This window comes from Chelonoidis abingdonii, chromosome 2, assembly GCF_003597395.2.
Source record: "Chelonoidis abingdonii isolate Lonesome George chromosome 2, CheloAbing_2.0, whole genome shotgun sequence".
Lineage (NCBI taxonomy): Eukaryota > Metazoa > Chordata > Testudines > Testudinidae > Chelonoidis > Chelonoidis abingdonii.
In genome coordinates this window covers 99,425,245-99,450,899 of record NC_133770.1, presented here as the reverse complement: position 1 = coordinate 99,450,899, position 25,655 = coordinate 99,425,245, and the positions used below count along the sequence as shown (strand labels likewise).

At 39.4% G+C, this 25,655-nt stretch overlaps 1 protein-coding gene across 2 annotated transcripts in view; it reads left to right on the top strand.

Annotated features, from left to right (window-relative positions):
* Positions 1 to 3,684: 3,684 nt before the first annotated feature.
* Positions 3,685 to 25,655, top strand: part of GLI3 (GLI family zinc finger 3) — a 275,904-nt gene continuing 253,933 nt past the window's right edge. For both annotated transcript variants that reach the window (XM_032793449.2, XM_032793448.2), the window contains exons 1-2: positions 3,685 to 3,991; positions 19,260 to 19,422. In XM_032793449.2, coding sequence (XP_032649340.1) covers positions 19,299 to 19,422 — 124 coding nt within the window. In that variant the 5' untranslated portion in view covers positions 3,685 to 3,991; positions 19,260 to 19,298. The remainder of the gene's footprint in view (positions 3,992 to 19,259; positions 19,423 to 25,655) is intronic.

Here is a 25,655-nt window from a genome sequence, read left to right as displayed (position 1 = left end):
TTCCTTTTAAGTTTTTTAATTTCTTAGCTGTCTTAATTTGGGGGGGGGGCTAGATGAGGGAGCACTGATGATTTTGTGGGGGAGGTTGGAGGCTGAAAGATATGCTTTGAAAATACCCAGTGTGGGTGAGAATAGTAAAAGATGAAATATTATTTTGTGGCATGAGAAAATGTTCAAATTCACAGGAAAGAGGAGTCCAACTAGTTCAAAGTCAACTATTGCTCACAATGGGAGCTTTGATTTAAAGGGACATTCTCAGTGCTTAATTTGTACCAGGGCTGATCCCCAATACCTCTATACTTGGCAATTATGAATGTAAAAAAATTCCTTGAGCCCCGGCACCTCTTTCAGTACAAATTAAGCACTGGACATTCTCAACTTAAAATCACACTTCTGTCTGAATATTTTTACTGTCTATTGTTACCACTAACGTCTCAGATTACTAGACCTGAAAGAGATTAGATAAACAGCATTTTTCTCATTAGTTTCTCTCTTTATTTGATAGTACTTTGTGTATAATTAGTCAGTTTCCCCTTTTGCTTCTGAGGATATTTCATGCAACAAAAGGGGAGAGAAAAACACTTTAAAAGGAAAATATGATTATAAGAACATGAAAAAATGGCATGGGAAGTTGAAGGATCAATGTAGTACCTGAAAGGACTTTTAATTATTTTTAATTTACTGGAGGTTAAGTTGACTGTGGTCATTTTTAAACTATAAAAAAATCCAAAAATGTAAGAAAGAAGAAAAGAGAGAATAAAATAGGCTTCTAGCCACTTTTCCTACCCCTGTCATATTTCACATTACCATTGTATTGTCATGTGGCAACTAACTTTCTCCCAAGTCACAACAAACAACTCATGACTAGTAGAAACATTAATGAGACCAGACTCTTATATCCTTATTCCCAAAGCCAGCTCCAGGCACTAGCGCAGAAAGCAGGTGCCTGGGGCAGCCAATGGGAAGGGGCAGCACGTTCAGCTGTTCGACTACAATTCGGCAGTGGGTCCCTCGGTCCCTCTCGCGGCTTTTTTTTTTCCCCCGCTGCTTGGGGTGCCAAAAACCCTGGAGCCGTCCCTGCTTACTCCACTGTTAGTCCTATACTGGTCAGTGGAACTGCTTGTGAAATAAGAGGGTACTCACTGTGAGCAAGGGTGTCATGGATCTCTAATTGCTGTGAAAAATTAATAGTTAATCCACAGATAACACCATCTCCATCAAGTCAGTAGGTTCATGAAAACAATACAAACTTTAGGAAAATTCAGACAATACTGCCATCGCCGAGTGTTCAAAAATAATGAATCAGGTCCCAAAAATCATGGATTTTTTTAAAAAAAAATAGATGTTGGTTTCTTTTTGTCTTCTGCTTTTTAACCCTTTAGGGTACATGTGCTTCACATTTTCAAGCTTTTCTCTGTAGTCATGAAGATGTTAATGAACTTAATACTAATGCAATCTCTTGATTCAGGCACCTGGGGCTTTAAGAAAAATATGAAATTTCACAAGACTTGCAATAGTGAGGGCCATAGCATTAAAGCCTGATCTTGCTCTCCTTTAAATTCCCAGGAGTTCAGGAAGGTACTTAAGCATATGCCTAACTCTAACTAACATTGACTTCAGTGGGAGCACGTGGGTGCTTAAAGTTTGGTATGTGCTTAAGCATCTTGCTGAATCAGGATCTAAGTCAAGAGCCTGGCTCCCCTGGTAATCAGATCATGACAAAAAGGTGCATATCAAAGGTTTGGTATTAGGCTACACCATTGGGTATACATCATGATTGACATGATTAGGTATATATTGGAATGTACTTTAATGCATATACCACTTCTTTCTGAACCTTTGATCTGATTGGAGAATGATGTGATATGAGTGGGTGGGTGTGACTGTGTTCATTTATATTAACTCTTCTCAGGCTATTTTAGTGCCAAAGAGACCCATGTATGGAGCCAAAATAACATAAGAGCTGGCCTTGGCATGGTATTTTGATTCTTGAATGGCTGAAACATGAGAAGGGACAATCTTGAATTCTTTTGGCACCATAACTGACACCCTCAGCTGAGTTCCAAGTACCTGTGGAACCTAAAAACACAGCCTCAGGGTGAGTTATTAATGCCTGTAGAACCCCAGGGGAACAATGGGGGCCAGAGAGCAAAACAATGCGCATTTTGACAGAATGCAGAAGTAATTCTCCATGTTAAAGGTTTACCATTGTAGTCCTAGTCTGGGGGAGAAAAGCTAAAGAAAAGAAGGATAAAAATTCAAAAGCGGGTTTTTAAAGGGAGAAGAGGCTCAGTACTGGAGAAGGAAGGTAGTATAATAATATTTCTAATTCTTCTGATCCTTGGTGTTTTTTCTTACAGCCCCCGGTCCTGGAGTCATGTAATGTCATGAGACTCTGAGCTTTAATTGAAAAAGTAAGTTTCCAGCCCATGTGGGTGAAGTGCTGAGCCTGAGAATGTGAACCCTGAGTGGGCAAAAACCAGAAGGTAAATAAATAGAACACCTCAAATATATTGTTTTAAAAAAACCTCATGCTTTTATGTGGCTTGACTCATGATTTTTGAATGCTGGGGGCTCTGGTTGTACTGAGAAAGTTTGAAGATAGTAGGAGAGAAACAGACGATAAAATGAACCAGAGTGTGAGGGCTGGATAAAAAAGGAGGAGCAGGAAAGGAGAACAAGTGTGACTTTCTGTTCCGGATTGAGAGCTGGGCAGAGATTGAGGATGGGAAGGGAAACAGAGAGCAGGACAGAAGGAAGAGAGGAAGATGAAAAGAGAGAGAAACTGATGCCAGAGGGAAGGAAGAGGAGGGTGAAGGCAACAGATTCCTCACCCCATCCCTCCCAGCTATGGGCGTGGCCTCCTGGTGTCTGAGCTGAAGCTAGGGGTAGGAGGGGGGAGAAGGAAAAGAAAGGAGAAGTGGGGGGAAGAGGGGAACATCAGATTGAGAGCGCGTGTTCCTGCTGGTCCCAGCTCCTCATTCTCCCTCACTCCCAGGCGCTGAACAGCACCCAGGGGCACACCCCCTCCCACACGCCTTCTCTTCTGACTTCGATCCGACTTCCCTCCTCCTCAAAGAAATATTCCTACATTCCCCAGCGTACAGGAGGAGGGGAGCGGGTGACCCTCACGTTTCTAGCACTTCCACCGGGCAAATCCAAAGAACGGATTCACACAAAAGTAAGAGAGGGGAAAGATCTTTCCTCACTCCAGAAAGTTTAGTGCCCCTCTCAACCCGCACTGCAGGGGTTTGAACCAGCAATGTGCCTTTCCCTGAAGCTCTTTTCCCCTCCTCTGGACTAAGAGTGGAGTATTGAAAGAGAGAAGGAGAGGAGGGGTTGGTGGTGGAGAGGAGTCCTGCAACATCTGTAAAACTTGGACTAGGAGGAGGAGGAGGAGGAAAGGAGAGAGAGAGAGAGGAAGGCGAAAGGGACAACTTTTCCAACACGTGAGTATCGGATCAGAGTGTTTTTATTTCCCTCCTAAAAAAAAAGGGGGGGACTTACAATGCAATGTATATGGGTTGGTTAGAGGGAGGGGGGACCCTTCCATGGCAAGTTTTTTGATACAGTCTGGTAGATTTCTCCCCCCACCCTTTGTTGAACCAAATCAGAAATGTCAGTCAGTGCGGGTGAGTCAGAGGGATCAGATTACAAGATCACTGAAACTGATGTCGGATCCGCGCGCACACAAACGGAGAGGGCTTCTCTCTTTCGCTCTCTCTCTCTTTGCGGGAGGAGGGCAGGAATAAAACAACCACCAATACACACACACCGCCCGGCCTCTTCTCTCTCAATCCACCCCCCCCCGCCCAAACAGAAGCAAAATGCCCGCTTTCATCCTTTGGGGTCGGTCCTGTTAAGCTCTGCAAAAGGGGAGGGAGAGAGAGAGGGAGAGAGATCCCCACTGCATGCACTGTGCGTGTGAGATACAGCAGCCCTACCTTTTCTATGGGAAGTTTGGGGGGCTTGACAGAAGCAGCAGCAGCAGGTACGTGTACTGAGTTTTGCAAGAAGTTTTTCTTTGTTTAATGGACTCTGCACAATGGTTGCAAGAAGCCAGAGGTTTTGGGCACTTTATTTTTCATTTCTGAGCGCGCTCTCTCTCTGTCTCTCTCTTTAACTTGGAAGAGTGGGGAGCGGGAAACTATCCGAGATCTAACCAAAAAATGGCTGTCAAACTGTCCTTAACTTAAAGCCAACCCCCCCGCCCCAAAGTATACAATAATATGTAAGTATTTTCTCTCTCTCTCTCTGTGCCGGCCCTACTGCACTTCGAAAGGATTTTGAGGCTTAATGTCTCACAGTTGAACTACAGATTTGCATGCAGCAGCTGCTTTTCCCCCAAAGAAACTGCTTGTTATTTTCATGCCAGTTTTTTTGGCTGAAACTTTGTTGCTGTAGCAAACACCCGTCCTGTCTGGATAGGTGGACAGACTCAGATGTGTGTGTTAGCTTTGGGGAGAGAAGAGGAGACGGAGGTTCGTTTCCTATTACTCTGTTTTGATTAATCTGTAGGAGTTTCAGGGGAACGGTTTGGGAGTGGGATGGGGGAAGGCGTCTTGTTCATAACAGAGGAAAAGTGAAAGTTGTGTCTTCTCTTTATGATTTTGTTGTTGTGAGTGCTGCCTTTGGAACTTGGAAAGCTGCATACACCAAACTGCTGGGATCTATACACCCTCTACAACTTCCCCCTTCCTTCTCCCCTCGCACTGTATGGAGAAAAATATTGCAGCGGGGAGGGATTGAGTATGAATCACTCCCGACAGTTACTTTCTCGGCTTTTTTGGGGGGTGGGGAATGGAGAAGAAGGAGAATGCATATGATTTGCTACAAACCAATCCGTATTAGGACCTTTGAATGTTCTTACATCAAATAACTTTAAAGCATTTTAGGAAAGTGGATATGCGGTTGTTTTAATTAGCCTGTAAACTTAGTCTGTTTGCACAGTTGCTCTTCTTCCAACCTAGTTGATATACACACACAACTAAATGTGCAGCTTCCAAGTCCTGGCACCAGGAGAAAATAAAAGGTAAAAGGAATCCCCTCCACATCGCCCCTCCATTTTTTTAACCCTCTGGTGTATAGTTTTGAGCCACTCCTTTGGGTACAGTGTTTGTGGCCTTCTGCCAGTTTATATGTAGATATATTTATGTAAAACATTTTCTCTCAGCTCTTTGCCAGCTGTTCCACATTTTCCAGCTGCCACTTCTGTTTGACATGATGGACTGTATGGATCTCTAAGTAAAAGAGCCTTTTTAGTCAAAGGTATGGATGGTTGTGCACTTGGTATATAATGTTTAAAGTCTAATTAACCAGAGGAGTGCTAGCTAGCAGTGCATACCACATACCACACTTTATTTTCAAGCGTTAATAAAGCATATTTTTATTTTGAAGTTTCATCATGCTTATTTAACTTCCTTTACGTTGGATCATAGAAGAACTCCATTATAAAAATGGTTCAAAGCCTTTGAAATATGTGGCTAATTAAATTAACAAATCTTTTTAAAAGGGTGCCAGAGTCTCTCACTGTGTGTCTCTCCATGCCTGATACATGTATCTATATGGAAACCGTTTAAGTCTCTTTAATACTTAGAAATCACTAAATTTCTTTGTGTTATAAAACTCTTTATGGTTTGGTATTTTGGGAGATTATGAACTGAAATCCACAAGAACGGACCTTAAGTATTTTGAATATTTGTGCAATTGCATTGTAATTTTGAAACGTACCTCACTGATTGATTCCTATAATTATTTCATTTAGGTCCTTTATTAAAAATTAATAATGATCTGACAGTTTCTTAATTACATATGTCAAGATTATTTTGAAGGGAGACAAATGCTATATTTTCAAAGAAGAGTAACATTAAAATGTAAAAATAGTTCTGAATATACCACAGGATTTCACTTGAGGGATTATATTAAAAGTAATGGTGAATGAATTTAACAATGTAAACTGTATGAAGTATCCTCAGAATTGGTTTATATAAAGAAATTTTGGGTTTAACAAGCTAGTACATAATACATTTAGTTGGCTAGTCTACACTCAGATTTAAAGGAAACATTTAAATAACATCTGTGAGACAAGCAGAAGATCATTTCTTTTACACTAAAGATCATGTGGTTGAGAAATCTAATGTGTGAGGAAAAGGGACTCTTTTAGTGTATATAGTTCTTAAAAAAAAAAAAAAAAAACAAGCAGTAAAGGAAGTAAATCTGTGCATTTCTTGCACATGGCTTTCAGTATGGCATTCTGTTTTCCAAAGCATTTTCCTGTCCAAGTAGCACAAAACAAAGAATTACCTATATTTTCCTTAATGAGTTGACTCCTGTTTTGTGCTTAAAATGTATGCATTAGCCAACACAACATTTAGCAGTGCATGTAAAGTTCATACCTGAAGGTATATTTTGAAATGAAAATGAGGTATTTTGTAGCTCTGTTCTAAACATTCCTTGTTTAATTTCTTAATTATTTTTATTTTGGGTTAGCTGGTATATAAACTAAAATATAAATCTTCCATTAAAATTTTAGTAGAATTTATTTCCTTTTGTAAGTTACTTAATCAAATTGCTTTTTGGTTATCCATTGTATGCTAACTTTGGAAAGTTTGAATTACACTTTCTCTCTTATTTTTGGTAAAACTATTTCCCCCTGCACCCAACAGCTGGTTTGATCCTGACTCTTTGAATTCAACTAAGAAGTGAAATCTGTTTGGTTGCAAAGTGCTCTTGAAAAGTTAGTCATCTTTGCCCAGTAAATAAGGTATCTGATGCTTATTGAAGTAAGATCCATTGGGGGGAGGAGGAGGGAATTATGAAAGAAAGCACTTTAATGATCAGGGTTGCATGCACTTAACTATATGGAAACTGTAATGTATTAAGAAAAAGAAGACTTGAAGGAAAAGTGAATCCATGAGACATGAAATCCTTAGGAAAACCTTAGTAATGGAATGTTAATGCTTTTAGACTATAGTAGATTATCTTAAAAGTCAGATTTTTCTTCTTTATGCAATTGTTGTAAATCCCTAGCTAAAGAATACTTTGAAGAAGGCTTTAGTTTTGCTAGCACTCATATTTTGTAGTCATTTTGATTGTTTTGGAAGAGTCAAGAAATTTTCTGCCAACTTGCAGCTAGGTAATTAAAATGCTAAAATGGCTATAGAGGAACCTTTTTTATTCAACAAAACGTTCAGCTCTAATAATGACTTTAAATTGCCTTTCAACTACAGGTTTTATAGACCCCCCCCCCGCCACTGCCTTAGATTTTTCATTTTTATTTGTGCATTGATTTGTTATAATTTAAAATCAAATGAAATGAGGCTGCATAAACAAAAATAGAGCATGGCTGCTGAAAACTTTTCAAGTAGTTTCAGTGTATTTTTCATCTTTACTTTTATTTGATAGGTCTGTGAAATAGAGTTGTAGACTGGCACAGACTTTAAATGAAATTTCACACTTTGATGATTTTTTTTAACTTTGATACATTGACAGCAAAAGGAGCTGCAAAGCTTTTATATAACTTGAGCAGTAATGCCAAGCAGCAGTCAAACGTCTCTATGCATTTGTGTTTAACTGCAGAAGAAAAACATGTCCATGGGCAGTAGAGGTTCTTATCAACTCCCTAATCCCAGATCCCAGCAAACCTTGAGGGCATGCCTCAGATCTTGCTGAAATCATTGTAGACTCTCACAGTTTGCAGATTAAATATGCTATGTGTTCCTGGCTCCAACAACAGTTTTATGAGTTCACTAAGCTTCCTGTTTAAAGATCCTTTTCTGAAGTTTTTAGGAGCTGCTAAAGGCAATGCTGTCTGGAGTAAGTGGTACTTGTTAATTTAGAGACACTTTAGATATTTCATTCTGTCTATAAAAATAGCCAAAATTGTTGTTTTCAGATTGAAAATCAAGTTACACTGAAAATAGCCTCTTTAAAGAGTGATACTGTTGTTTTAATGTGTTTATGATTACCATGGAGCTTGATTTGTTTTATGATGGCTTGACTTTGAATAGTCTTTAAAATTAGAGTTTTTCAGTTGTAATTCCAAGTGTATCTTTTACTACATCATTTTTGAGCATCTTGTTACTGATTGATAGGCTCCTATAATGCATCTTTAAGAGGTGTTTCCTCACCTTGTTCCAGTAAAATTTTAACAAAAAGTAAATATTTTCTGCAGAGGGTGAATTGCAGACATTTATGTAGTTTGATATTGGGGACTGCTGGGCCTCAGGAAAGTACTTTACATTCTGTGTCCTAACTTCTCCTCTAGTTGGTAAATAGTTAATATCTATATTTCATTCAATATAATCATGTTCATGTATTTGATGTAATAGTCTTAATTAAAAAGGAAAATACTTATATCATTGTCCAACAACATGTGTCATGTTATTCCCAAGAGAACTTGAGCCAATTTTGTGTTTAAAGGTTATTCAGTGAATGAAATTGTGAAAGCCCATTTGTCAAGGTACTGCACGGTTTCTGTTGGTTTTCAACCCCCAAATTCATTGTCTGCGTGGCCCCGTCATTAGTCATCAGTGTATTAGTGCTGCCTTCAGGCAATGCTGCCCAGCACTTCTTCATACCATTATAGCTCTAAAAGTGTACTCTGCCGATTTGTAGAATTACTGCTCTGATTTCCGCTTGGCTAGGTTTGAGGTAAGTCCCCTCCCTACCTTCTAGCTCACTCTAATCCCTGCTTTCTTTTGAGGCTGCTTTCTGCAGAGATTTAGGGGAAAACTTTCTTGAAGGCTGTGTTGGCATCATACTGTGGTTTTGTTGTGGCATGCAGTGTATAAATTGTACCTGCATTAAACTGAATGTACATTAAATTGGTTTTGATCTGAAGAGCTGCTGTGTCTCTTTAAAAAAAAAAAAAAAATCTAAAACCTAATCAATTGATTTTACTGTTACCTAATAGTTTGTTTATACTTTTAAAATAAACTGATTAATTGGGATAGAGTACACCTTGTTATTCTTGACTACACACTTCCTGAGTATCAGCACAGATTATGTTCAGAATACATTATCAGATTTTATTTCATGATTATAGTATTTGAAATTTCCACTATAATTGTAGTTATTTAGTTTTTGTTAACATTGATTGGTCCCCCCTCCCCCCCCGCCACATGGCCTCTTATATTTACTGAGTCCAAAATACGTACATCTTTTTTAGGTTGAGTACCTGTTATTTGGATTAGGACTGAAGGATCAGATTACCCTTGTGATGAATTAGAACAAAGTATATTTGGATGTTTTTGGTCTAGAACTATGTTTTCTATTTCATTTGTCCTCTTATGTACAAATCTGGTAATGTCAGGAAAATCAGCTGGGTGTAAAAATACCTCATCCAGCTGCTTAAAGAATAAAGCCTTCATTAAATAAGATGTATGAATACCTGAAACTAAATAGTCAGAAACACAGATTGAGCCAATGTCGCTTCAGTAGAACGTCTGCTGTTCTGAACTGTGTATATTAAAATGAAATTCTAGCACCAAAGATCTTAACTAATAGGACATGTGGCTTGGTGTGGTGTGGCTTGGCACTTTGGACCATGAATCTCTATGGATGGTTTTTCTTGGAAAATAAGACAGCAGTAGAATTCTGTGATTATATTGTGTGTACAGCCTAAGTGGACTGGAAGGTAATTTATATTGCAGCAATGTAGAGTTGTCCTATTACAGTTTTGTGAGGTTGCAGAAACTGCAAGGAATCCTGATACTGTTTTACTGCTACAATGAGACACACGTAAAACCTAAAATAAAGTTTAAAAGCTGAAGATAAAGTTTTATAAACTACATTTTGCACTTTAAATTCTTCTTGGATGCCTGTAGCTTTCCTAGCTCTTTACTGGTAAGGTCAAAACATCTGTGTTGGGTAAGTATGTGAAATCCTGCTTTCTGGATCAAGTCATCCTTAACATTAACGTATGTTGAGTAGATAAACAGAACTGCAGGAACTGGAAATTGGTGATTAGAATATTGGACTTCTAAAATCATTTTGCTTGAGTTCTTTTATTGTGTTTAAAAATGCTAATTGTAAAATGTGGAAGACAGGTTTTTCTTCTGTGATTTGTATATCCTTAAGTTGGAAACAGAAGATGCATCCTAAGCAATAGTTGCATTATGTATGTTTCATCTGGGCTGCTGTATGTTAAATATATTCTTCATTGAGCTAGTTGCTGTATAGATTGACATTGATATATAGATCTAGTTTGGATTCTAAGGAAACTTCATTTATTGGGATTGATGATCAAAAACAAGAAGTCTGAAGAAAATGATCGTGCTACTGATATTCACATGTAGCGCTAGTGCTCTAATAAGAATATCTCTGCATTTTTCTGTGGTAGTTGTAGTTGCAGTGACCTTTTGTTTGATGAACTAAATATACCATGACATAGAGCACATCCATTACAGGTGTTTGTAATTTGTTTTACCATCCTGTTCTGGAGAAAGGGCAAGAGAAGAGTGAAAAACCACACCATATCCTCGCCACTGTTTGCAGTGCTAATAACAGTATCAGCAGAGGAAGTCATAGGGCTTGTTATCAACACAGCAAGAGTTACTGATTGTCTTCCTCTGTGGCATATTCTCATCCTTTCAGATCCACATTATGAGTGACCATGATCGGATTTTACAGAGCCCCTGCTTTACAGAAGGAAATTACATTGCTGATATTTAAGTGTTTCTTATGATTTTAGATTTATGAGTTTGGTTCATAAAGGGCATAGGCAAAAATTAAGCATAGATTTAGAAGAGAAATTTAAAACATAGCCAATTATTTAAATGAAACCTACTGTATAAACATCAAGAAATGAGATTTTTTCCTGTGCTAATTCTTTTAAGACTAAAACTACTTTGCCTAAGATTGTTTTTCTGTTTAAGAGTTTTAAACATAAGGACATAGGATTATAATACATTAGGCAATAGCACAGATTATTCTGACCCTTCAGGAGATATCACAGTTTTAAATGAACAAGTCTATGTTCTTAATTGCTAGTATGTCACCCTGTAAAAAAAAATCAGTTACTAAAGTAGAGACTGGAAAAAAGGAATTTATTTCTGTGTTTATAAATAACATTTATGGATTCATATTCTATTTAAAAATAAATAGTGCTTCTGTTCTATCTATCCTGGATTTTATATAAGTAGCCCGAAGTTAGCATAGGGAAAAAAGCCTCTATAATTCAAATAGTGTTCTGTTAGACATAGAGTTCATGGAACTGCTTTGCCTTTTGTAAGTTTAGCTGCATAGCTTTAAGACAACTGTATATTGAATGGGTTACAAATATGTATACCCCAAAAGATGCATACTGCCCCACATCATTTAAAACTGATATAATGTGATGGAAGGCCTGATTATGCAGTCCTTACTCATGTGAGTTGTCCTCATTTAGCTTAGTGAGAGCTCCTTATGTGAGTGAGGGACAGAAGATAGGGCTGTTAGTCAGACAATGGACAGTTAGAACCACATTCTGCAGTTCTTCCTGAGACAAAGCTCCTGCTTAGCGGAGCTCTGCCTGGGTAAAAAAACCAGAATCAGATCTTCCACAGTCTTTTTTCCTGTGCAAAGCTATTTTATTTGGACAGAGAGTTTAATCTGTTGTAATAGGATAAATATTTAATTGGAATTTTACCTAACAGCTTCCTAAATCCCAGTAACAGAAGTACACATAATGTACTTATGTATTATTATGAGTGAAATGGAACAGAGAAAAACTAAGTCTGGGGTTTCTTCAGTATAAAGTGTTGCCGTTAACTTGTTTAGTTCTATAAGATCTGTATGTTTTAAAATATTTTGCAGTAATTTTTACATATATATATATATATATATATAATACTGATATATAAACAATTATATCTCTCTGTCTCCTGGGAGGTGTAAATATATGTAATTCCTCTAGAGGAAAGCATCAGTTGCACTTGTTCAATAGTTCAATGTGCACCATAGAATAATTTCTCACTTAGGGCCCTAATCATGGGGCTGATAATAGTGCTGCTTTGCCTAGCTGATTGCCTCTGCTGTTTGTGATCCTGTATTATTGTTGCCACTAGCTATTTAGCCTATCAGGGACAGATCAGATCATCATTAATCAGGCTTTAGGTTGAGTTGTTTTAAAATCTTCAGTTGTACGTGAAGGAGGGGTGGGGTGGAAACCAACGGGAAGTAATACACAGGGAAGTACAGCAGGCGCATGGATTTGAAAGGTTGCACTATTACAGTCATTGCCGTGTAGCTTTATTTTTTTTTTTTTTCAAATTCAAACAGCAAAACTTTCCTATTTGATTCTGGCATTATTTTTACATACTTTTTTAAATTCAGCACAGGTTTATAAGGACTATATAACTCCCCACAGAGGCAGTTTTAGAACATGCATGAAAATTAAAGAGAAAATGAAGAGTTGTGAAGTGTACGATTTTTCCAGTTACATATCACCAACATTATATTATATTTCTGTATTTAATGAAAATGAGCCCAAATTTTGCACAATCTTATACTGGATGCAGCCCTACACTAAGCAATGAGGTTTCACAGAATATAAATCAGATCAGAATTTGGCCCACCTGTTGTTCATGGAAGTTGGAAGTTGTAACCAAACTAATGAGGCCTTAAGAAGATATAAAATGATCTAATTTTTTTGGAAATTCATAGTATCTGAATTAATTATTGCACCTATATGGAAGGTGAAGTATACCAAAAGCTTACTCTTACAATTGGAGGGTGCTTGATAAAATACACGAATCATTTATATTTTGGGGGAGGAATTATCAAGCGTAACTGTGTGAGTGTGACTTTGCATTCATGTTTGATGTGAAGCAATGCTATAATTTAGGAGAACGTTGGAAGTAAAACATACCTGAATCAACCTTGTATAAATCACAGTAAAATAGCTCTCACATAACAGCATAATATTCTCATAGAAATTTTGCAATTGAATGTAGCTGAACAAGACAGAATTTTCTTATTCTTGAATATTCCGAAGGAATAGTGTGACCAGTTCTGATAAAATTGATAAAGAGTTCTTTATGCTTGAAAGAGACTGTGTAATTTCCTGATTGTTCTCCATGCCTCTCCTTTTGTTTTTCACTTTCACACAGTTTCGCTGTTTGAGATTTATTGTATCCCCAAAGACTGCTTCCAGTAGGGTGGATCAAAGTGGTACATACGAACACCCCAAATACCCAGAGTAATTTCTGAAAAACTAAACATGCTATGTTTGCTTGCACACTGATTGGGGCACTGTGGATGCTGATAGCAATCAGTATGAACTTCCCTACTGCTGATGTAATGATGATGAATGCTGTGACACTGCTCTTCTCAGTGGATGCAAACTACTTGTTAATGAATTGAATACAACTACAGCAGCATCAAATAAAACCGGGAAAGGAATTAAAAAAGTGACAATATGTTAAAAGACAAACCAAATAAGAAAACAAAAGGCGGCAGCAAGTGGTTATAGTATAGATGAAACATAAAACTAATACGCAAATCAATAAGCAATTTAGGGGCTGGATGCTGCAATCCCTTACTTAGGCAAGTAGTCCCATTGAAGTCAGTGAGACTTCTTGTATGAGTAAAAGATACCTGAAGGAGCAACAGTGTGCAAGATCTGGCCCTTAAAACCAGAAATTTAGAGAGGAGAAAGAGCAAAGTGGTTATAATTTAAAAGAAAATGAAATTACCGTAAATACGCTTATGAAGGGCCAAATTCCCCTCTCTTGCAGTGGTTCAACCCTGTTGATTTCAGTGAGGTTGCACTGGTGTAAGTGGGGAGATTTCCCCCCCACAGTATGCATGTGATTGTTTTTACTACTATGGTGAATACACACACACACACTGATAATTATATTAGTTGAACTTACTTATTAGTGAATTTTATTGTAAGGAATAGGTATTACTACCATTTTGTTGACATTCAAATTAAAAGTGATGGCATTCTTCCTTTAATTAGTTTATTATTGGCAGCTGCTTGATACAATCTCTTCAATTTAGTATGAAATTCATGAAAGTTCCTTTTTATGATTTAAAAAGTAGAGACACACCTGCAGACAGGTTGCTGTATGAGAGGGATTAGCTTTAAAATGGGAGTCTGGAATTAATTGTGCAATGGGTTCAGGCCTGCGGGAAAAGTACAAAAGGTTCAAGCATGGTTGAATGGGAAAAAACCATGAATGTTTGCTTTCAGGAAGGAATGTTTATCCCTCTGTTTACCTATGAAAGTTCAGGCTTTAGCCATATAACATTATAGCATGTTCTCTTCGTTGCAGTCACCATTCATATGCACATGCAGATAGAGGAGAGCCATCGAAAAACAGCTTTCTAATGTTTGAAAGCAGAGTTCAATTTTGAAAAATATGTATGTAATGTCTCAAGGTTGGGTGAAGGGAAGTCACTGAGCCAAATGCATGGGGAGTTGTAGACACTATAAGTAAACCACATAATATTTTGAAAGTGCAAAGTACTTCAGCCTGGATGTTTTTCAAAACCTTTTTGTTAGTGATCAACTGCCAATGGAAATAAAACTTTATTTTGTCCTGGACCTTTGATTATGCTTTCTTTTTTAATAGATGGTGATTTACATATTTCATTACAGTTTCGGAGAGGAGGAAATATCACATCTGAGCTTGAGGACAGTGAATCTAAAAGTGTTGGGGGCCTGCAGCTCCTATTGAAGTCAAGATCAGACCCATACTATAACTGTGATCAGAAGAGTGAGTCTGTAAAAATGATATCTTGAGGTTCCATATTTATTTTCCATTGATGGCTTCCATGTCAGCAAACTTGTCCAAATGTGAGTTTGCTAATGGTCAGCACACTCTGTCTGCTATATGAGAATCAGGCTATTGTTTCTGCCATGGACATCAGCACATTTGATAAAGGAACAGAACATAATTTAAAACTGAGGGTCTAATGCTACAATCTCTCTGCGAGTAGAACTCCTTTTAACTTCACTGGAACATGTGTGTGTGTCAGGGCAGAGTAGAAGGGGAAGGAGGGTGACAAGATGGGGAGGACGTAGAACAGGGGTAGGCAACTTATGGCATGCATGCCGAAGGCATCACGCAAGCTGATTTTCAGTGGCAGTCACAGTGCCTGGGTCCTGGCCACCGGTCCGGGAGGGCCTCTGCATTTTAATTTAATTTTAAATGACGCTTCTTAAACATTTAAAAAACCTTATTTACTTTACATACAACAATAGTTTAGTTATATATTATAGACTTATAGAAAGAGACCGTCTAAAAACGTTAAAATGTATTACTGGCACGCAAAACCTTAAATCAGAGTGAATAAATGAAGACTCGGCACACCACTTCTGAAAAGTTGCCGACCCCTGCCCTAGAAGGACAGGATATTGCTGATTCAAGAGGCAGTGTGTAAACTAAGGCTATGTCTACATTATGGACCTTACAGTGGCACAGCTGTACTTTCTCCTGTGTAGCCGCTCTATGCCGGTGGGAGAGAGCTCTCTTTCTGGCATAATTAAACCACCTGAAATGAGCAGCAGTAGCTATGTTGGTGGGAGAGTGTCTCCTGCTGACATAGCCTTATCCACACCGGCACTTTTGTCAGCAAAACTTACGTTGATCAGGGTTTTTTTTTTTTTCCTTCACACCCCTGACCCACAAAAGTTTTGCTGACAAAAGTGCTAGTGTAGACAAAGTCTAAGTAGATATGGTGGAGAGCACATATAACCCACACACCACCTGGGTGTGGTGTTCTGGCCTATCTAATGGCACTGAGACCACTTAGCGAGAGAGCGAGAGAGCTAAGACTGTAGAGCAGACTTTTTTTAAATGGCAGTTGGCTTTTAGTTCATGCTGTAGAGGCTCATGCACTAAACTCCAAAGGTCCCAGGTTCGATCCCGCCTGCTGACAACTGGGGTCTGTCGGTGTTACACATGCACAACGAGCTGATATTTATATTAGCAAGTTGCAAATTTTACAAATTTCTGACCATAAGTGCACTTTAAAATAGTAAGTTGCTAGCTAGGGGCCTCTGTAGCACCAAGTATGGCGTGGTATAGAGGGGAGCAAAATTGCAGAGAAAACTGTGGTGGAAAAAGTGAGATTCTAGCCTCTAGACTTCTCTCCATATAAAAAAACCTCACCTGCCTAATGGGCTGTGAAAAAAGTAGCCAAAAGGAGCAGGAGCCACTCTGAGCCACAAACTCTGCAGGAAAATCTATGGCAAGCTAATACTGCATGTAGCAAATTAATTGTGGCTCCCCCTCGCTTTCCCCTTTTCCCCCACGTCCTTATTTGGGTAGCCACACAATTATTGCTCAGAAGCTAATGTTAATGCAACTACTGTCCCAGCCATGCTGCGATAGGAGGCTAGAAACTAGTGAAGAAGAAGAATCCCACCTCACAGCTGTCTGGTGATCTTCATGGTTGAGGGGGATGAAACCACTGCAGATACTTGGCCTCTGTGTCATTTTCTGGCTGTCTGGCTGGTTCACTCCCCTTGTTGCTTCTGTGACGGGGGGCAGAATGTGTGGCCTCCACAGCTTTGACAGTGGTGAAGAGTTCTTGAATTAATTTGTTCCCTTTCACATACATTAGCCACATGAGGCGGAGTGTGTGGGCTAAGATGTCAGAAATCAAGGGTCAGATTCTGCAGTCCCTACTTAGTCCTCACACAGGCAAACCCATTGAAGCTAGTGGGAATGTTGCTTGACTAGAAGATTTGGCCTTTAAAAGTCAAAAGAGAGGAAAAATAACTGAGACAACCAAAGTTATAGCTTTCTAAATCCCTTGGGAACAGGGGCTGCTCTATGGTTTTTGCCACCCCAAGCATGGCATTTGGGCAGCTTTCGCTGGTCACGAGGATTTGGTAGCGTTTCTGCGGGTGATCAGCCAAATCCATGACCGACAGACCTCCTGCAGGCATGCTGCCAAAACCTGTCTGACTGCTGCCCTCACGGCGACTGGCACGCCGCCCTCCGTGGCTTGCCACCCCAGTGCCTGGAGCCACCCCTGCTTGGGAAAACTGTGTGGAAGATTCACCTTCTCAGAGACCACTGACTAATTTAACACATGGGTGGACAAAACACTAAAAATATAGGTAGTAGGATGGTCTCCTGTACTGGTTGGGGGCTGGACTAGATAAGATGATAGGTATGGTAATTAACTAAAGCCATGGACTGCCCTCCCACAGAGAACCACACAGGAGAAAAGAGAGGGGAAAGGTGTTGAGAGATGCTGAAAGTTTAAAATTTATGAATGCAGCAAAGAGTCCTGTGGCACCTTATAGACTAACAGACGTATTGGAGCATGAGCTTTCGTGGGCGAATACCCGCTTCGTCAGACTCCTGCAGGAATTATGCTCTCATTGGCCCTTCCCTAAATGAGACACAAACTGCCTCAGAAAGGAATGTAGTGTCAGTTAATACTGAGGATTGTGCTCTGCTGGAGTTGGAACAAAGCTTACCAAGTTATGTGTTACTCCTTGGCTCCTCCAGTCCCATATTCAGACACACCTTCTGAAATCCTGCTCAGGGTGAGACAGGAAATCATTCTGTGAATTACAGTAATATTCAGCCCTTATATAGCACTTTCAGCCACAGATGTCAAAAGCCTTTTCAAGGGTAGGTCAGCATCATTGTCTGCATTTTTACAGATGGAGAACTGAGGTATAGACAGGTGAAGTGGCTTGCCCAGGATCAGTGGCAGAGACGGGAATGGAATCCAGGCCTTCTGACTACCAGGCCAGTTCTTTGCCCTTAGTAGTGATTCCCATAGTACCTGGGCCTTTTGTTGGGCCCACTTCATAATGATGAGTTTTTTGGTTTATCTTATTGTACTATTAAACTAAAGTGCCCCATTAAATGCAGGGAAAAGGTAACTAGAGAACTGCATTTATACCGTTCAGCAATTTTGCTTTGTGCAGATTTGTTATATTTTTTTACTGCGTCAGTCAAAATTGCAGAAATCTGTTAACATCGGGTGTAGCAAAAAAGGGTAATTAAATATCTTTATAGGTTACATAGTGATTTGTTGAAGAGTTTGGTGTTTACTTATATCATGGTTGACTTCAGCTAAAAGTTGAGCTAAGCTAGTCCTAGAATAATGCAATTTATTTTCTAATATCTATTTGATGACATCTTGGTGGGGATTAGAGTAGATGACCCTTGCCGCCCTTTCTAACTCTGTTTCTATGATAATTGTAACCCTGCTCACAAAAGGAAGCATCTAAAACGCCTTTTTTAAAGTCAAGTTTGGTGATTTATATATTTTTTTAATATGGGACCTAGTTTTAGTTCTTACAGCGCTGATAAGCAGTACTGTACTTCTTTGGGTCTGAACACCGTATGTGCTGAATATTGATTACCTGTATAAAGCTTACTTTACTAGACTGCCATGTGTCAAGCTAAGCTACAGCCAAGAGCTTGGAAATACCTATATTCCTTGCAGACCAGGATCACTGTAGTCACGGTACCTTGAAGTGGATGTACGTAGAATTTTACCCTCTTGGAAACCTCTGGGTTTCTTAAGTTTATGTCACAAACATGAAAACTCTAGGAATATGGTGAAGCGATCCAATGGATATAAAATGACTGAACGATGAGTCAGTGCAGATGACAGTAAAAATAATCAGTGAAAGGCAGAATAACAAAACGTGCTTTTTGCATGGCTTTCCACTTTCAGGGTTGTCATGCCAAGAAAGCGTTCCCATTATCAGTCACTAGCAATCATCTTTGCCTTTCTCTGTGCTTTTCAGAGCATTGTTCCAATATGCTTTTGTTTGAGTTACGTTTTTAAACAAACATAATGAGAGCTGTTTACATTAATAAGGCAAGATAGACTAGGAGAGGTAATTCGTTGCTGCATATTAGGGGTAGTGAGAATGCTGACGATTAAAATTTGGCTTTTACAGTAACATGATGGTTTGTCTCAATTCTTTTACATGGTTCCAAGCTGTTCAGGACAAAGGAAAAAAATCCCGCCTTTTTCCCCCTTACCCTCTTTCAAGTCCATTAAAATTCTTACAGGGTTTTAAAAAACGTACCCTTCCTGTCAAAGCAGCAGACTAGACCATGATGCTGATTCTGTTTAAAAGCAAATGTGCTTGTCTCTGGTGTTAGCATTTCCTTAAATTCCTCAGGAACTCATGCATGCAAACCTGATTTGATGAGCTTCATGAAATGGCCTGTGGATTGCCAATGCTGCTGTGCTGCAGGCTCTTCTTCAGGTGAGAAGTGTGGCAGGTTTCTGACTAAGCTTTTTATGGCATTTGAAGTTTATGACTCTATTGTTTTATTCAGGTATTATTGGGAGGAGAGCTGAAGTAATGAGAAGTCATCATGGAGGCCCAGTCCCATAGCTCTGCCACAACCGAGAAGAAAAAAGTTGAGAATTCCATAGTGAAATGCTCCACTCGAACAGATGTCAGTGAGAAAGCTGTTGCCTCCAGCACAACTTCCAATGGTGAGTAACAGCAGGGATTTACTAGCAGCGAAACCTACAGTAATTTTATGTTCACTGCATTCCTGGTGAATTGAGCATTTGCACCTGGATCTGTGTTTGTTCTAAGGAAAGACTAAAGAAAGCAAAGAGGAGAAAAAAAGTGGATAGGATATAATAAACCCTGTTTTGGCTTCAGACAGTCTTTTTCTTCCAAATTTTCTAATTTGCGATGGAAATCTGCTAAGTTATTTATTATAGGAAGTTCCTGTTTTGGCATTTTGGAAATCATCTTGATTAGCCTGGCAAGCATTGCAGATGCTTTGCATTTTACCATGGAAATCTCTTCCACGAGTTAGATAATCAGTTATTACAAAAGAGACAAAAGTAGCCTTGTCAAAATTCATGGCAGGGTTTTTTCTCTCTCGTTTTTGTCTATTGTAAATTTTTTTCACTGTCCCTGAAGTTCTTTAATGGCAGGTGACAAAATTGCAAGCGAACCTCCAGTGAATTCATTTCAAAGTTGTGACTATAAAGGTTGCAGGTTTACAAAAACGGAGGAGTTTACTCAACTTTCCTGTCGTCCTTCCCAGTTGTTCTGTCACTAGATTCAAAGCACACCCAGCCTCAGCTAAGGCAAGGATCAAGTGGCTGGAGCTGTCTATATAAGAATATAGTATCTCTCTGTTAACTACTGGAACAACCCTGACAATTTTAGAAGTATGTTAGATCAGATCCTCAGCTTGTATAAATCCACACAGCTCCATTTGTGTCAATAGACTTACGCTGATTTACACCTGCTGAGGATCTGGTCCACTGTATTCTTTTCAATAATAGGATTTTATACAAAAGACCCAGTTTTTTAGACCATATGCATGCTTAAATGCCCTGATGCAAATCCCGTATAGTGTGCGCTAAACTTCAGTGTAGGCACACGTGGGCTATGATTGACAGTGTCGTCTGATGTTTGGATCAGAGGACCAGGAGTCAGGACTTCTGAGTTTTTTTGTTTGTTTGTTTTATCCCCAGTTCTGCCGCTGACTTGCTGAGATCCTTGGTCAAGACACTTAACCTTTCTCTGATTAGTTTACATACCTGGTTAATGGGAATATTAGTAGTTAACTATCTTAAAAGGAGGCTGTGAGGCTTAATTAATTAAAGCACTTTGAGATCTTCAGAGGAGAAATATAAAGATAAGGAATTATTATTATTATTAACTGTGTTTTTTTGTGAATCTTTTCTGCAGTGAGACACTAATGCAGTATGCACCCTTGGTATTCTTATGTGAAAAACTTTGATTTTTTTCTTTTCCTGAAGAATGCAGATTCAGGTCAACAGAAACATTTTGAAAATTCAGAAATGTCAAAACAAAAAGGTTTGATTTTTTTTTCGGTCTAAAGGGGAGTTAGGCCTCTTTCACAGAACTGAGGAGAAGGAAGTTGTGAGTGTGGTACCTCCCCTTATAACTAGTTGTCCAGTGGCCTGAGCACTTACTTGGGGGATGGGAGACCTTGGATAGAATCCCCTACTCTGGAGCAGGGACTGGAAGCCAGGTCTCCCCTCTTCCAGGTGAGCATCCTAAGCATCATGCTATAGGCTTTTAGGTGTAAGAGGGCGGAGAAGCTCCACTTCTGCTTCCTTCTCACAAAATGTTTTGCTTGACCCAAACCCAAATTTTTCTGACTTTTTCAATTTGTGGAAAAAAATCAGTTTTGATTCATCCCAAACCCACATTTTGTTTAGACTTTCTTCAGAACTGCCAGCAAACTGAAATATTTGTTATTCGCACAGCTGTAGGACACACCCTGCATCTAGTCAAGTCAATGACCAGGCTCCCTGTGACTTCAGTGGTTAAGGATTAAGCCGTTAGGTATGCTTTTTAATTGAGTCAATCGTAAGTAAATTCAGGGCCGGGGTGTCTGACCTGCCCTAATATACAGCCAGCCCTAGAATTCTTCTACAGTGCAGGATTGGGCCTTGGATGGATGTAAACTTTACTCCTCAAGGGTATTAAGATATTTCTCTAAGAGTAGTCCATATGGTCCATTTATAACATACTGAAATATGTAATGATACTAAAACTTTAGGAATGTAGAAATACTGAAGTTTATAATTCCAGTATGCTAAAGTTTTGTCTCTCTGCAAATGTGACTGCCGTGTTAATGCATTTTGGTAACAGGAGACAAATTTTATTAATGCAGCATGAAAGCTCCCTGTTGCATCTTTTGTTCTGTAATACTGGAATTGTTCAGTGAACTTCACCAGCTGATACAACAGACCATTGGCTTCACAAATATTCAGTTTCTGTTTATGAATTGCGACTTTTTACAAAAAAGGCCAAATAACAGAATGATTGTGATTTACAGTTGTCTGCTTTTTTAAAATAAGGTAAAGCTGCTTAAAAATATACTGAGTAATCATTTGTGTATTTATGAAACAAGACCCTGCGTGTGGCCATTACAGATCAACATCTGCCAGTCATACCATCACCTCATAAATATATCTAAAAACTGTGTTTTCCTTTCTGGACAACACATTAATTAGCAAAGTTTGCCAAGTAACATATATTTGAGTGACAGCTGTCCAGGAGGTGCTATGTGAACTGGCATTTTCTGAGTGGCTCCACTGTCTTTTAAAAGATTTACAGTTGAGTCATAAATAGGTTGGAAGCTCTTATGGGTTTTACGCAGAGCTTACAATTGTGCAGGAGAAACAAGGAAGACTCTCTTTTTAGTATTTCTTTGCAGTTCCTGAAAGAAAATAACCATCCAGTGCACCTGATAGCAGTACCTATGTTTAAATAAATATTATGTATGGAATCATTTAAAAAAGAATAGGTGTTTTATTGTCTGATACGCAAACTCTGTTTCATTTAAGAGTCTGTGGTGGGGGTTGGGGGGGGATAATCGGTGCCTATATGAGGCAGAACCCCTAATATAGGGACTGTCCTTATAAAATCAGGACACCTGGTCATCCTAATGCACCCCTACCACCTTACTAACACAATAATACCTTTGTGGCATTGGATGCACACAGGTGAGGGAGCTGTTCTCTGCACTGTTCATTTATCTATGTATTGATTTAGACCTGAGCGTGCAAAGTGGTCCATGCACATAGTGTTCTCATTGAAGTCAAGTAGGGAGCAGCTTTCATGAGAAGGGTCCACAGGTAATAAACTTGTTTGAGCAAAGATCACTAGTATTTTCTGTGCCCTTTCTAGGGAGTCTGCTTGTTAGAGCAGCTCACACCACTGTCCTGCTAAACCTTCCTTTGTCCTCTGCTGGTCACATGATGCCTACTATGGTAATAAATAATCACCCGATTTTAAAAAAAGAATATATCTTTCCTCCTTGATGTGAAAGCTTTAAACATTAAGTGTTTCTAGAGCATTTGAGACAGTACTCAAGCATCTGCCTTACTGAAGTGTAATAAATGCACACAGTTAGGTTCTGCTCCTTCAGCTTGTTGCACTTGCATGAAACCCTGCACATATGTGGAGCCTCATTGACTGCAGTGGCTATCTGCCTGGAGGAAGGGGGCTCAGTCCATGGCTTCTGATCCTTATGAAAAATTTCATTGTAGCTGTGAGCCGCAATCAAGCAAGCGTTCCAGCGTATGCTTAACTGTAATCATCTAAGTAGCTCCAGTGGGACTATTTGGATGCTTAAAGTTAAGCAGCTGCTTTATTACTTTAGGAGATTGGGCCCTTAGTAAGTTCTGCTTTGCAAATAAATGGAGTTTAACATTAAGAAAACACTTCCTTTAAACACAAATGTTGACAACCAATCCCCGACCCCTCACACACATACTATTTGGATTTTGAATTTTTTCATTGAGTCTGTTTTATGAATATGTTCGTGTTTTTTTTTATTATTATTTTTAGTTTATTTTTGGCGAACAAAATCCAGTGAATTCCCATTATCTGCGTACAATAATATAAAAAAGTAAACCTATATTTGACATTATTGCTTGCAATAGATTTGAAAATGTTTGTTTGCATTCAGCCGGTATTTATTTGCAAATGATATTTTTATGGACTTTGTTGGTGATTGTAAATAAAATGTTTGTGTTCTGTCCAGTTGTGGCAATAAATTATTTATTTTATTTTATTTTTTTTAGTTTGCATTACAAACAATGCAGTTATTGTATAAAAGCTCCTTCAGTTTCTGACAGGCAAGTACTTATTTTCAGTTTGATGTGTTTTGTCTACTTTTTGACCCGTGAGCTCTTTTCAGTGTAATCTGATATTTCTTATTAACCTATTACTTGGCTTAAAAAAAAACAAAACCTAATTATAAACATATGTAGGTTGTAGACTTGACTACCTTTATCAGAATCGGATAGTTATTGAGAACATACTTTAAAGTGATAACAGAAATTATTATATTAATGATGATGTAACTTGAAACCAAGCTTGATAGATGAATAAATGAAAGGAAGTTCACATGTCCACTTTGATTCTTGGAGCCAGCTTCAACTAGGTCTTTAAAAAATAATTTTTAAAAAAATCATCCTTTAAGGAATGAATGAGAAAAGTATTCAGCAATCGGCAGCTCCACAAGAATCACATTTCCTGTTTTAACTTTTGAGTAGTTACTGGCCCTGCTGCTTGGTTTCAGGCTCACCATAAAGTAGGTGTTAATCATGATACCTATTCTTTGGCCCCTTAGTTGGAGTTATATGTCCAGAGTCCTGTTGAGAGGTCAGAGTTCAGAGGAGGTGGTTAACTATCAAGAAATGTTGCCTGTACTACTTTAGTGCCCTGCGAATTGGGTCCTTCATTGATTATATTTATGAGACCTAATTCTGCAAGGTGATGATGAGGACTTCTCCTCCCTCACTGAAATCAAAGGGAGTTCAGGGGCACTCTTCACTTTGCAGTATCAGGCCCAGAAGGAAACAACATTCTATGGAATCAGCTATTGTAGGTGACAAAAATGTTCTTAAAACCTAAATGTGCGGGTATGCATCATTTTTAGTGAGATGGTAAATATTCCAAGTAACCTCTAGTCATAATAATCAGGCACAGTAGCGTACAAAATAAGTGTAAGGTTCTGATTCTGAGAGGTGCTAAGCAGGGCCGCCCAGAGGATTCAGGGGGCCTAGGGTCCTTGGCGGCGGGGGGGCTCCTGCTTTGGCAGTAATTCAGAGGCGGGGGGTCCTTCCACCCTGGGACCCGCCGCTGAAGTGCCCTGAAGACCCACGGCGGGGGTTCCCGCCGCCGAATTACCACCGAAGACCCGGCTCTTTGGCGACGGGTCCTGGGGCAGAAGGACCCCCTGCTGTGGGTCTTCGGGGCACTTCGGCAGTGGGTCCCGGGGCAGAAGGACCTCCTGTTGCTGACTTACCACCAAAGACCCGGAGCTTCTTCCACTCTGGGGGCCTGGGCCCACGAGAGTTTTCCGGGGCCCCCGGAGCAAGTGAAGGACCCTGCTCCAGGGGCCCCAAAAAACTCTCGTGGGGCCCCCTGTGGGGACTGGGGCAAATTGCCCCACTTGCCCCCCCTTTTGGGCGGCCCTGGTGCTGAGCATCCATATTAGCCACAAGACTCTCATCAGGCCCCGAGTGAATGAATTTAAGGGAAGTGGCTTTCCTTTGGGATATCTCTCACTGACTCTTAAAAGTCTTGGGGCCAGATTGTGCTCTGAAACTAATGGGAGTTGTATCCATGTAACTGAGAGCTTAAGCTGGTCCTCGGTATGTTGTAATGTGAAGTAGGCAGTCGGTTAAACACGGGGTCTATCTGAGTAATGGAGGCATAGTCCTTTCCGTATGTTTACTAATGGGTTTTCAGTTACATTGTTATGGTCTATCATAATTTGAAACAAACTGCTCACACCCAGTACTATATTTCAGTGTTGTGTTTCTTAGTTCTGGGAGCCACCTTTTTTTCATGCCCTAAACTAAACAATCCAGCATAGACCATGGTCTGCAGAGATGATACAGTACTACAGCATAATTCCACAGGGTTTCCCTCCTCTCCTTTCTTCTCTTCCTTCGCTGCACATAACCCTGTGTTGGTTAATAGTATGAGGGATATTAAATGTTAATCCTGCTGTATTCCTTTGCAAGTTCCTGGGAGAGATGATTGAACAGCTTATCCCTGCAATCACTGTAATCAGTAAGTAATGACCTAACATCCCAGTAGATGACATGAGCTGGAATCAGTAGAAAACACTTGTTAACATTGGTAGGTTGTCACCCAAATAAGGTGGAAGGTTAGATTTAATGAGCCACACACAATTAGAAGAGGTGGA